Below are 14,993 nucleotides of genomic sequence, written 5' to 3'. Positions count from 1 at the left end.
GTATACAATATAAATTGAATCTGGTCTCACCATGTCAAATAGACGCATTATGATACCGTTATTTCATGACATACACAGCCGCCAGGATTTATCTGTGCGCAACTGGATGATCGAAAAATATCTGCTTAAGTAAAAATGAGTTATGCTAAAAATCCGTTACGAAATTATATGCAAAACCGACAAATATACTATACCTATATTTGAGTCAGCCGATGTTGTTGACTCTGAAGAAGTTGTGAGATCAGGCAGAATTGTATAGAGTGAATCTGATGTAATAAATGTTTAATGAAAAAAAGTATTAGTATGTTATTTTAATTATTGCTTAAAAGGTTATATAATTTCAAGTTTATTTTATTGTGTACTTTAAGACGAATCCCCTCTTAGACATAAGTCTTCGGTGCAGACTACTGAAAGGGCCGTGTGGGTAGTAACATTCTTCGTATGAACATTGCCCCTATTCACGTTAAAACTAATGCCTTTTCATTATGCTACAATGTAGAATTTTATTATTATACCATTTTGTATTTCAAACAAGAAGCCGCTATATCCTAATGGTTGATGCATACATTACGGTACCGGTAGTTCTTATTATATACAAAACACCTTGCAGCATTCCGTATAAAAATGTTTCTGTGAATGATGATTACGTTTGTGCAGTAATGGTTGCGGTGATAGAAAATATATTTTCAATTACAAAATTAAAGTACCTTCTACAAATATGCTGATGTCATCAATTGCAATGTCACTTGTAAATGAGGTTCCATCAATGCCTTCGAATACGATGTAGGTACCACTGTATCCATAACTCTGGAATTGTACTTTGGCGTAATGCCACGAATTCCATTGATTACCAGATCGTGACCATATAATGTCATAGCCGTTGGTGGATTTTCTGTAAACGTTAAGTGTTCCCATTTTAGATCCGTACATATGGTAGTAAAACTCCAAACTGTAACTTTTCGCCAGTGGTAGCAATGGACTCTGTAGACGAGCTGACATTCCAGTAGATATAGGATCCGAAGTTTCAATATAAATATAGTAATCCACTGAAACAATAGAAACATCAATTATTGATTAGTTTAGGAAATTAATTTGCGTCAGGAAATTATCATAGGAGTGATGTTTTGCCCTACCTGACGTGTAATCATACTGAATACTCAGTACGTCCCCAAAAATACTAGCGAAAAAAATAATCGCGAGTGATTCGGGTGATCTAGCCTGATGTCTTAACCACTAGACCACCGAGCTTGCGCTTGGTGACTAGTGATGAATTCGATTCCCTAATAGCAACGGGAACTGCAAGTGTTATTAGGAAATGAGTTTGCGTCAGGAAATAAAACGTTGGCAAGATGAAGATTTGATCAATAAAAAATGATCAATGACTCAATTATTACATTTACTCAATCAATGACTTAATGATACAGAAAATAAATAAATAAATACAGTAGTAATTTAATTAAATTTATATTACGTAAATAAATAAACAAATAGGTGAATTAATAAACGAGGATCGAGCGTATGAAAGTACAAACAAATTGATTGGATTGGAATTCTTCAACGTGAAGGATAGCCTACAAATTTAGAAGATATAATTCCATTTAGACCTTCTGTCGGTGATTTGAGCTGTAAACCGATGGAAAATCACCTACTTTTTCTATAACATGTATTGCGTTCATTAAAGTCCGCATGGGCAATAAAGCACATGGGACCAACGGCTTACACTTTCATCCAAAAGACGGTGCGCTTTCGTAGCCTGCATTTTAGCCTCCAATTGAAACACAAGAACAACGGATGAAATTGAACCAGGGAATTAGTAAAGATCTCCCTGGTCATGCGTAAGGGACAGTTGCGCCAATTTAACTGACTGATCTAGGCTACTTTCTAAACGAAGACAGACAAGCAAAAAACTCAAAATAGCCAGTTAGTCGGTTAAGCGATTAGTAAGCCAGTGAATTAATCAGTCAGTAAGTTAGTCAATCAGTCATGGTGTGTTTGAAAAATATATGTAGGCCTACTCACGGCTATAACCTGAGTGACCGTTTGTTGGTCCAGTGCCAGTCGATTTCGTGAAACCGTATATTCGTGTCCAATCGAAATCGTCACCAAATTCTTGATGCCAACCTCCCCAATCATTTTGGAAGTTAGTTACTATAAAAAAAAGTAAGCACAAAGAAAGTGTTACAAAAGCAATAGAATCCTTCAACGGTAATGTTAACTTATAGTTATACGTCCATATTCTCCATCTTTTTTCGGTTGGTTGGTTTTCTTCGGAGAGATGACCTAATTCACCATAGTAAGAAAACTTATTTACAGTGGGGGGGGGGGGTGTTGGTGCGGTGAATTAAAAATTAGAACGAACAATCTTGGTAAGTAAGACAGATGAATATACTATTGTTGAGTCTGTTGTTTTCTCAGTAATCATGTGATAAGTTGTTGCATCATGTGTTGTGATGTGTTTCTCCGTCGAGTAACGTTGTTTTGTTGTGAAATCAGTCGGAATTGTGTGAAATGATTCTGTTGCATTGGCTGAAGTTCAGCTAGTATTTTAAAGAACGTTTTGCTTACTAGTTTCGGCACCCTCCGTATGACATTTCTTGATAATAATTCAAGTTCTCAAGTATTATGTAGGCCTACACCAGTATCATGTTTAAATAATTTTTATTATATTACAATCGGCAGGGTAGTTTAAAACGTCACTAATGAGATGCCCTTTGTTTTGGCTAGTCTAAGTTACAAATCAGAATTATAACAATAACAATTGAAATTGATCTCGCCATGTAAAACAGACCCATATAATATCGTTATTTCCTGGCATGCATAACCGGCCGCCAGGATTTATCGGTACGCAGATAGACAAAACGACTATGAATGATGATCAAGCTGTATGTATTGATTGCCGTGTTGGAAAATATATTTTTGAATAACAAAATCAAAGATACCTTCGACACTGATGAGTATGTCATCAATTGCTATGTCCCCTGTAAATGACGTTCCGTCAATACCTTCGAATGCGATATAGTTGTCGCTATTTCCATAACGCTGGAATTGTATTTTGGCGTAATGCCATGAATTCCCTTGGTTACCAGATCTTGACCATAGATAACTATAGCCGTTGGTGGATTTTCTAAAAACGTTAAGTGTTCCCATTTTAGCTCCATACATATGGTAGTAAAACTCTAAACTGTAATTTTGCGCCAATGGTAGTAATGGACTCCGTAGAATCGCTGACGCTCCAGCAAATATAGAAGTAGTTTCAATGTATGCATAATAATCACCTAAAACAATAGAAATATCAATGATTGATTACCTAATCAATTAAAACAAAGCGAGATAAAATATTTAAATAAATAAACCAAGGATAAATGAAATATATTATTACATTTACTCAATCAATCAATGACTTGATAAATAAAAAAATATATAAGTAAATGAATAAATACATTGAATAATTATACGAACGAAAAAGCGAACTGATTGATTGGATTTGGATTTTTTTTTTTAGAGTGAAGGAGCCCACGGAAATCCTAAGACATTTCTAGTGGTCAATTGTGTAGTTCACCGGGGGTAATCACCTACTTTTTTTCAAAACAGTGAACTGCGTTCTTTAGTGGAGTAACGCCCTTGCCCATGCACAATTCGGCTTGGTAGGGTGGGGCATTTGACGATATTGTATGGAACGCCAACTCGCGATTTCGGCCTTTCGCGAGGCTGGGATGTTTGCAGGAAGAAGGGAACTCCTGTATAAATGACAATTGCCACTCTCCCATCTTTTGAAAGATTTAAAGGCCAACAATAGTATTAGCCTGAAAATTCTCATAAATGGCCCCCACCCCAAAAGTAGAAAATAAGCTGATGACTCTTATCTGTACACTTTTTTGCTGGCTAAAAAGCACCTAACATGGTAAGGGCGATTGGGTGTGGGGTGGGGTCTGGATGTCTTTGACTATAATTTTAGAAAGACCTTTGCAAATTAATGTCAAATTACCTTTTAAATAAGAAGAACATGAGCCAAAAATAATAATATTCTTTATAATGTTAAAGCAATTGTAAGATAAGCCTAGGCCTACTGGTAAAACTATGGGTACAAAATGGATTGTACAGTACATGCTAAAATGTATGGGGCATTCCTTATTCCTCACGTATCGACTTAGTTTAGTGATGGTCAATTTATAATATTTTTTCCCATTATATTTAGTGAACCTCCGTACACACTGAAGCGATACGTTCCACTTCTTACCTACTACACTATGGAGGTATTATTATAATTTTAATTAAGATATCACTATTAAACATCGCCCTATTACAATAATTACTTCGAAATTTCAAATCAATAAATATTTATGGACATCTATATTAACTAAACGTAGACTAGTATATATGATTTTAAATAATAATTATTATTATCACCATTATTATCATCAATAATATCATGTTATTATATGTTATTTTCATGTGAATAAAGATGGATTTATTTACACCATAGTTAAGTTTTGGTTAGGGTCCTTTCCAACAGGGCCATTGTCAAAGTACACCTTTTTTGGCCTGTCACTTGCTGTACCCCTCGTTATTTACATTTAGTAAATAATGAGGGGTACAGCAAGTGACAGGCCAAAAAAGGTTACAATGAGTAAATAAGTTAAACCTGAATCTGAAACCTGAACAACAAAATAAATGAATAAAAAGGTTAAACATTCCCCACATGAATAAAATATACGAGCGGTACTGGGTAAAGACAATTTGATTCCTAGCTGCAAACACAGTATCCTTTCGTAAAAATCTTATGAAAATAAGCCTACCCAGGGGTCATAAAAGGGTCAGGGACTAGGACATACCTTCAACTTTATATTGACAAAGATAGAATAATGTTAAATACAGAACACAATGTATACATACGCCTAAGCCTAGAGTTCAGTAAGAATCATGAGTAAATTTCCTAAACGATTAAAATTTAATCGGCTTTATTAAATTGATTACAAGATTGAAAATTGTTAATCTTATTATTGTAGCGAATACTATGTCCACATTTAAATGAATGTTATTTTTTTAGTTAATATAAATATTATTTATATTCATATTTAAAGCATTGTTTGAAAAAGAAATATAAAATATTACGTCTATGTATTCAAATAGTCTTACCTATTTTAAATTATAAAAAGGTTAAACATTCCCCACATGAATAAAATATACGAGCGGTACTGGGTAAAGACAATTTGATTCCTAGCTGCAAACACAGTATCCTTTCGTAAAAATCTTATGAAAATAAGCCTACCCAGGGTCATAAAAGGGTCAGGGACTAGGACTTACCTTCAACTTTATATTGACAAAGATAGAATAATGTTAAATACAGACCACAATGTATACATACGCCTAAGCCTAGAATTCAGTTAGAATCATGAGTAAATTTCCCACACGATTAGATTATAAACGGCTTTTTTAAATTGATTATAAGATTGAAAATTGTTAATCTTATTAGTTATCCGATACACCCACGGTTCCTCGTCTAGAGAGCCAAAACTGCCAGGGGTTTTGGCTCTCAAGACGAGGAACCGTGGGTGTATTGGGTGCATTATTAGGCATTTTTCGTTTTGACGACGTGGCCAGTCTACTACGAACAAATAGAGCGTAACAGACATCTGCGCATGCTCACAAAACTTACTGGCTAAATCGGCGTTGTGATAGCTTCCGCGACAACCGAATTTCTGAATTTGACGTAGTGGCGACTACCCTAATATTGACCAATCAGATAACCGGATTCTTTGGCAAACTGCTGGTATAAGCAGGTAGATGTGTATAAGAGACAGGTTGCAATTTTCATCGCCTCCGCCGAGCATTATTCGTTCAATAATTAAATAATTATTAAAACAAGTGAGTAATTAAATGTTTTATGAAGGCCTATTTACACACATATAATAAATAAGGAATGAATAGTTACAACATAAAATTAGGTAAATCAGGGGATAGTGAAAAAATGGGCCTCTTAGGCTTAGGCCTAGGCTAGCCTAGCCTTGTCATGATGGATTTCGGGTAGGAGAAAACACGTTATCTGGTGCCGCTAGCTAGGGTATCTGCGCCCATGATATCGTGGATCAAGCCTTGCTATATAAATACATCTGTTTAAAATTACATTTATTTGTACATCATCGTTGCATTTGGCAAATTGCCTGAGCAGGCCTGGCACCCCTCTTCTCCCGGTTCCCGACTCTTTTGACACCATAGGCTAGGCTAGGCCTAGCGTAGGCCTAGATCCTAGCCAACAGCGAAACATCACTCAGTGTTTTCTGGAAACTTTTTATTTTACATACAGTATTTGACTAAAGATTTTTTTTTCACATTTCCTTTTTCAAATATAAAACAAGGGAACAATCCCTGGTAATAAAACCATGGTCGACTAACTCTCCTCCGTAGGCCTACGTACGTGTGCTGCGTCGTCGTAGTCGCCTTAAAAAAACGAAAACAGCTCTTGGTGTAGCACGCGAACAGTGTCTTGGCGTTGCCGTCACGGTCCATTAGTTCGTAGTAGACTGGCCGCGTAGTCAAAACGAAAAATGCCATTGTAGCGAATACCGGTACTATGTCCACATTAAAATTAATGTTATTTATTAGTTAATATAAACGTTATTTATATTTATATTTAAAGCATTGTTTAAAAACGAATTAAGAAATATTACGTCTATGTATTCAAATAGTCTTACCTATTTATTTGTATATACATTTAGTATAGTGTATAACATGTTATAATGTGAAAATCCAAAAGGAGGATGAAAACATAAGCAGGTTTAATTGAGGCATGTTCTGGCGAAATGGTTAACTTGTCGCACAGTCCAGTATTGAGTAAATGAACTATAAAATATGGGAGCTCAAATATTACATAAAAATCTAAATTTGTTTTTCACTATAGATCAACAGTTTAATGTCTTATTAATCATGTCCCAAAGTATTAGTTCTGGAAGTGGTTTAACAAATTGTTTATTTAACGTTATTTTTCATAGTTCATTCTATTAAGCAATGTATGCACAAATAACTTTGAAAGGTAATTACTCAAAATCGTGTTTATCTGACTCTAAGAGTAATTCTACATTCACTTTCCAATAACTTAGGCTTGAAATTTCCAATTTGAATGAATGACCCCTCATTTTAAAGATCACATACTCAGGTATCTGAAAATACCAATAACTTGAATTTCAATTTTTGCTACAACTTGGCCATTTTGCCACAACATGCTTCGATTTGCTGCTGTAACGATATGTGATCAATATACTTTGTGGGCGCATTTTTAAGTAATATGAATAACACTTCATTATTTGAGGTATATTTATTCAAATTTCAATATTCATAACAAACATACATAGCAGCAAAAGTCTGAATTGCGTATGAATTTACAAAGGTAAAATATTAAAACAGCAGAAAAATTACAAATAAAAAAAAGAAGAATACGGGACGTACCCCGTCATCTAAAATGTCAATTTTATTCTATGGAGATATCTGAATGATGTGACCAAGGTCAATGAACAAGACTATTACTAGTTCTAATTCAGACACCCAATAATTTGGAATTTATAAATATTAACAATGATTTTATTCTTCAGCAACTAAATTCATTAGATACTTCTTCTGCTTCTGGCTTAGATTGTTTGGATACTAAACTCTTTAAATTAGCAGCGCCTGTTATAACACTACATCTCACTTACCTTTTTAATATGTCCCTTCGCTCTGGTCACTTTCCAACTAAATTGAAGCACGGCAAATTTGTTCCCATCCACAAATCAGGCCCGCTTTATGACACCTAATTACCGGCCTATATCTGTTTTTCCCTCATGTTCCAAACATTTTGAAAGAGCCGTACACCATGTACCACCAACTTACCAACTTTATCTCCATCAACAACCTCCTTATCTACTAATCAATCAGGCTTCCGATATGGGTTTTCTACCCTCACTGCTATTACTAACTGCTATGACACCTGGCTCACTAACATAAATAATGGTCTCCTCACTGACGTTGCATTAATCGACTTGAGGAAGGCATTTGATATGGTTGACCACCAAATCCTCCTGCGTAAAATAACTTATTATGGCATCACAAAAACTCCATTAATATGGTTCAAGTCATTTCTTACTGACAGAACTCAACAAGTTTCATTTAATAATTCTCTTTCACAAAACAAGGTTCAATTCTTTGCCCTTTACTTTTTAACCTCTTTATAAATGACCTTACCTCAGTAACTACGCATTCTGTCAGCGAAATGTATGCCGACGACACTATTTTTTCACGTCTCAGACAAGTCCCTTTTCACTATAGCCAACAAACTAATATCTGACTTCCTTAAAATTTCAAACTGGCTACGAAATAACAGACTAATCCTTAATTTCGAAAAATCCGAAGTCATGCTAATTGGAACACCTCAACGTATAGCTAATGAACAACTTAACATCACTCTAAATAACCAAATAATTCGACAAGTAACTTCTCACAAACACCTAGGATTACTTATTGACAACAAATTAACATGGCAACCACACATTCGTAAACTAATCTACCATCGCATACAAAGTATTGCCAGAGCACGACAATTTCTTGATCGACGCACCTCACTTCTCATTTACAATACACTAATCCTACCTTATATAGATTACTGCGCCTCCATCTGGGGTAATAGAAGCGTCCAGAATGTCCACAAAATTCAGAAGCTGCAAAATCGATCTCTTCGCTTAATTCTCGAAGTACATCCTCGCACATCCTCTTCTGCACTTTTCTCAACGTTGCACCTAATGACTGTCTCTCAATGAGTGAAATTTCAACTTGGCTGCCTCGCTTTTTTAAATCAAACACTCTGTCCTTGGCAATATTTAAAACCAGATTCAAGTCCTGAATCTTCGATTCCCATTGATTGTTCTTTGGTACACGCTGTCGCTCTATTGATGTTCTCCTCTCTCTTTATTCACTATTTACACTTGAATTTTTATTTCAATTATGTATTATAACTGACCTTTTTAAATTATGTATAAATATTATAAATCTATCAATTCTTGATTTTTATGTAATTACCGTTTTTTTCTCCTTTTCTGTATTGTCTTTGAGTTGTCAAAGTGGGCCCATACGTATCAGCTATGCTGGAAAGGGTCACCCACTTTAAACATTGTTGAACAGTACCCGTTGTACAATTTATGACGTAAGCATGTGATGAGGCAACTACTGCAAACACTTTATTCGTTTATTAGATAATTAGCAAGGTTACACATTTATTAAATTTTTGTACAAATTGACTTTATTTACTTAGGTAGACCTAGTAGGTTATTTGGAGTAATAAAATAGTAGTACAATAGCTAAAGTCTGTCTCTTATACACATCTAGATGTGTATAAGAGACAGGATTTTTATTGCTTGTGCTGTTAATTACTAGGCTTAAATTTTATTTTTTTCATATTTCTACACTCCGATGGGAAGCAAATTTCCAATTGTGGATGTAGATGATTGAGGAATTGAATACTAATTAACTGAATATGTAAATGATGATTTAAAAGGAGGTAGAACATACTAGTAAATCGGAATTTCCAGAACATTCAATAAATGAAAGAAAAAATCATGCTCTAGGGTACACTATAGTATTGAAAATATGTTTGGAATTATTTGTCTAAATACAGTTTAATTCAGGGGTGGCACCAGGATTTTCCCGACGGGGGTGGGGGCGAGGTTCCAATAGGGGGATGTCCCCCGACGAGAACAAAGTAATAATAATAATAATAATATAGTAAAAATGAGTTTATTTTCATTTTGATGCCAAATGGCGTTCCATACAAAAGACGTCAAGGGGCGCAGCGCAATACTAAAGTTTAGCAATGCAAATCTAAAGTGGCGCAGTGTAAACTCAAATGCGTGTGCCACCACTTGGCTTTTGCACTGCCACTTAACTTTTACACTGCGCCACTTGTGGTTTGTCCTTTTGGTGATATCACACCAAAAGGACAAACTAACATCGGCAGTTCAAAAGTCATCGCAAATGTCAAGTACAGTGGTAGATCCAGGAATTTGAAATAGAGGTGGCCCGAAGAGGGACTTTCACAGGCGGGGGGTCTATGGTTGGGGCTGAGGTAAGAATATTAATGACTATGGCACCTGTAAATGGCCGGAAATGGCACTCCTAGACTCAAAATTTTATTCGAACTTTCTTTTTTTCTTAATTAAAAAAATTTGACAAATTTAGGTAAGGGGGGTGGGGCGGGTCGGCTCCCCCCTCCCCCTTTGAATCCGCCTATGAGTGCTGGCACAAGCATTTTTAGTTTGCTTTAGTTTTGCACAGTGCCACTTGACTTTTGCACGGCCACTTGACTTTTGCGCTGCGCCACTTGTAATTTGTCCTTTTGGCGTTCCATACGAGTCTGCCCTGCCTGCTCCAAACGACTCAGTCGAATGATCCGCCCGAGTAAGCTCTGTCAGCTGTGACCGAAAAATATAATATAAATAACGTTCTAAAATCTACATCTTATCTTCCGATCAGCACCAAATTCGTTGACCAAGGTAGGCCTATATTGTTATAGGCCTATTGCGATTGTATAAACATTTGGAGAAAATCAGTCCATTAGTTTTTGAGCTTTGCGTCCTGAAGGACACACACACACCACGGCAGACATATAGACACATACTCTTTGCCTCTCCTTCGGACAGGTGAGTGTAATAAACCGGTTAGTCAGTTAATCGATTATAAATACAGTGAATCAGTCAGTCGGTTTGTCAATCTGTAGGTTAGTCAATTAGCCATGGTGTTTGGCAAATACATGTAGGTCTACTCACGACTATAACCTGAGTGACCGCTTGTTGGTCCAGTGCCAATTGATGATGTGGAACCGTATTTCCGTGTCCAATCGAAATCGTCACTAGATTCTTGATACCAACCTCCCCAACCATATTGGAAGTTAGTTACTACGAAAAAATGAAGCACAAAGAAAGTGTTACAAAAGCAATAGAATCCTTCAACGGTCATGTTAACTTATAGTATACATTTATGCTTCATCTTTTTCAGTTGGTTGGTTTTCTTCGGAGAGATAACCTATAAATTCACCATAGTAAGAAGACTTATTTACAGTTGGGGCTTCGGCCCGTGAATTAAAAATTAGAACGAGCAATTATCTATCTTGGTAAGTAAGACAGATGTATATATTATTTAACATCATTCTTCTTACTATCCACCTTTACATTGGCTGTATAATACGTTTATTGATTTCAATATTAAAAATGTAAATGTCTCATTAAAAGTTGATTACTAATTGAACTCATGTAAATAAGAAATTAGACATTTTATCTAGTGTCACAGTACCCGTTGTACAATTTATGACGTAAGCATGTGATGAGGCAACTACTGCAAACACTTTATTCGTTTATTAGATAATTAGCAAGGTTACACATTTATTAAATTTTTGTACAAATTGACTTTATTTACTTAGGTAGACCTAGTAGGTTATTTGGAGTAATAAAATAGTAGTACAATAGCTAAAGTAGTCGTCTACTTTATGACATGTCGTCGTCTCATTGGTTGTCCCGTTTTGAGAGGTTTTCTCTCATGTGGTTGGATGGCAAATGTAGCCATTATGAACCTGTACATAAATAGATGATCGAAAAATAATCGCTTTTAAGTTTAGTATTTAAAACAAAATATTGATTGTAAAATTAAGACAAAACGACCAACATACCTATATTTGAGTCCGTCGATGCTGTTGAATCAGAATGACTGGTTACTTCAATAGAAGTTGTTGCACCCGTGCTACCTTTAGCCGTTATATAAAAAGACGTTGTTTGGTTTTCTGTGGAGTATCTTTGTTTAGTTGTTAATTGTGATGTAATGTCAGAGGTTGTAAGATCATCTATAGTTTTATGGGGTGAATCTATTGTTGAGTCTGTTGTTTTCTCAGTAATCATATGATAAGTTGTTGCATCATGTGTTGTGATGTGTTTCTCCGTCGAGTAACGTTGTTTTGTTGTGAAATCAGTCGGAATTGTGTGAAATGATTCTGTTGCATTGGCTGAAGTTCAGCTAATATATTAAAGAACGTTTTGCTTACTAGTTTCGGCACCCTCCGTATGACATTTCTTGATAATAATTCAAGTTCTCAAGTATTATGTAGGCCTACACCAGTATCATGTTTAAATCATTTTTATTATATTACAATCGGCAGGGTAGTTTAAAACGTCACTAATAAGATGCCCTTTGTTTTGGCTAGTCTGAGTTACAAATCAGAATTATAACAATAACAATTGAAATTGATCTCGCCATGTAAAACAGACCCATATAATATCGTTATTTCCTGGCATGCATAACCGGCCGCCAGGATTTATCGGTACGCAGATACGACAAACGACTATGAATGATGATCAAGCTGTATGTATTGATTGCCGTGTTGGAAAATATATTTTTGAATAACAAAATCAAAGATACCTACGACACTGATGAGTATGTCATCAATTGCTATGTCCCCTGTAAATGACGTTCCGTCAATGCCTTCGAATGCGATATAGTTGTCGCTATTTCCATAACGCTGGAATTGTATTTTGGCGTAATGCCACGAATTCCCTTGGTTACCAGATCTTGACCATAGATAACTATAGCCGTTGGTGGATTTTCTAAAAACTTGAAGTCTTCCTATTCCAGATCCGTACATGTGGTAGTAAAACTCTAAACTGTAATTTTGCGCGAATGGTAGCAATGGACTCCGTAGAATCGCTGACGCTCCAGCAAATAGAGAGGTAGTTTCAATGTATGCATAATAATCCTCTAAAACAATAGAAAGATCAATAATTGATTACCTCAATTAAAACAAGGCGAGATAAGATATTTAAATAAATAAACCAAGGATAAATGAAATCTATTATTACATTTACTCAATCAATCAATGACTTGATAAATAAAAAATATATAAGTAAATGAATAAATAAATTCTGATTGATTGGATGTGGATTTTTTCAGAGTGAAGGATAGCCCACAGGAATCGTAAGACATATTTCAGTGGTTCGTTGGCCTTTCGCGAGGCTGAGATGTATAAATAAAACTTCTGTATAAATTACATAAGTTGAAATTACTTGGGAAACTGTCTTTTGTCTTGCCACTCTCCCATCTTTTGAAAGATTTAAAGGTCAGCAATACGTATTTTAATGTCTTTTTTTACACATGTCTTTTTTTTATGCATCGTGATTTGACCAAAAAAAGCATAGGCCTATTTAATTTTAACTAAGATATTACTAATAAACATAGGTCTATTACAATAAATACTAAACAAAACGAGTCAATTATAATCAATAAATATATTTATGGACATTTATTTTAATGAAACGTAGATTGGTATATGATTATAAATAATAATATTTACGCCATAGTTATGTTTTGGTTAGGGTACTTTTCCAACAGGGCCATTGTCAAAGTATACATTTTTGGCCCTGCCACTTGCTGTACCCCTCCTTAGTTACGTTTATTATTTAAGTTACAATGAGTAAATAAATTAAACCTGAACCTGAAACTCTACAACAAAATAAATGAATAAAAAGGCCTAAAAATTTCCCACACGAATAAAATATGCGAGCGGTACTGGGTTAAGACAATTTGATTTCTTGCTGTAAACACGGTATCCTTTCGTAGAAATCTTATGAATTTAAGCCTACCCAGGGGTCATAAAAGGGTCGGAGACTAGGACATACCTTCGAATTTAAATTGACAAAGATAAAAAAAAATGTTATTTAAATGTAATTTATGGACATCTATATTAACTAAACGTAGACTGGTATATATGATTTTAAATAATAATAATTATTATCACCATTATTATCATCAATAATATCATGTTATTATATGTTATTTCATGTGAATAAAGATGGATTTATTTACACCATAGTTAAGTTTTGGTTAGGGTCCTTTTCCAACAGGGCCATTGTCAAAGTACACCTTTTTTGGCCTGTCACTTGCTGCACCCCTCATTATTTACGTTTAGTATTTAAGTTACAATGAGTAAATAAGTTAAACCTGAACCTGAAACCTGAACAACAAAATAAATGAATAAAAAGGTTAAACATTCCCCACATGAATAAAATATACGAGCGGTACTGGGTAAAGACAATTTGATTCCTAGCTGCAAACACGGTATCCTTTCGTAAAAATCTTATGAAAATAAGCCTACCCAGGGGTCATAAAAGGGTCAGGGACTAGGACATACCTTCAACTTTATATTGACAAAGATAGAATAATGTTAAATACAGAACACAATGTATACATACGCCTAAGCCTAGAGTTCAGTAAGAATCATGAGTAAATTTCCTAAACGATTAAAATTTAATCGGCTTTATTAAATTGATTACAAGATTGAAAATTGTTAATCTTATTATTGTAGCGAATACTATGTCCACATTTAAATGAATGTTATTTTTTTAGTTAATATAAATATTATTTATATTCATATTTAAAGCATTGTTTGAAAAAGAAATATAAAATATTACGTCTATGTATTCAAATAGTCTTACCTATTTTAAATTTGTATATACATTTAGTATAGTGTATAACATGTTATAATGTGAAAATCCAAAAGGAGGATGAAAACATAAGCAGGTTTAATTTGCTGCTGTACGATATGTGATTAATATACTTTGTGGGCGCGTTTTTGAGTAATATGAATAACACTTCATTATTTGAAGTATATTATTCAAACTTCAATATTCGTAACAAACATACATAGAAGCACAAGGTTAAATCGCGTATGGATTCAAAAAGGTAAAATATGAAAGCAGCAAAAAATGTCAAGTTTATTCTATGGAGACATCTGAATGATATGACCAAGTTGTTCAATAAACAAGACTATTACTGTACCAACTCTTACCAACACTCATGATATCACATCATCAGTTCACCGCTACATAGTGGGGCCTATGCTATTTCTCCAGTAACCAACATTCTGCAATACTTCCAGATAAATATGTATGGCCAACATATTTTTTTTAATTATTTTTCACTATTAAATCTTA

General features: G+C 34.7%; 1 protein-coding gene across 6 annotated transcripts in view; it reads right to left on the bottom strand.

Annotated features, from left to right (window-relative positions):
- The window catches only part of LOC117121758 (MAM and LDL-receptor class A domain-containing protein 1-like), a 32,552-nt gene that overhangs the window by 5,576 nt on the left and 11,983 nt on the right, over positions 1–14,993 (bottom strand). For 4 of the 6 annotated variants that reach the window (XM_033267063.1, XM_033267065.1, XM_033267064.1 and 1 more), the window contains 7 exons: positions 12,427–12,762; positions 11,684–11,758; positions 10,788–10,916; positions 2,940–3,275; positions 2,020–2,148; positions 708–1,046; positions 195–266 (listed from right to left, as the gene is read on the bottom strand). In XM_033267063.1, the coding sequence (XP_033122954.1) occupies positions 195–266; positions 708–1,046; positions 2,020–2,148; positions 2,940–3,275; positions 10,788–10,916; positions 11,684–11,758; positions 12,427–12,762 (1,416 nt within the window). The remainder of the gene's footprint in view (positions 1–194; positions 267–707; positions 1,047–2,019; positions 2,149–2,939; positions 3,276–10,787; positions 10,917–11,683; positions 11,759–12,426; positions 12,763–14,993) is intronic. The other 2 variants (XM_033267067.1, XM_033267066.1) reach the window with 2 other exon arrangements.

Source organism: Anneissia japonica, unplaced genomic scaffold (assembly GCF_011630105.1).
Source record: "Anneissia japonica isolate Jap-2015-1 unplaced genomic scaffold, ASM1163010v1 scaffold3436_len560460_cov161, whole genome shotgun sequence".
Classification (NCBI taxonomy): domain Eukaryota; kingdom Metazoa; phylum Echinodermata; class Crinoidea; order Comatulida; family Comatulidae; genus Anneissia; species Anneissia japonica.
The sequence above is the reverse complement of the archived record's forward strand: the minus strand, read 5'-3'. Positions and strand labels throughout refer to the sequence as shown.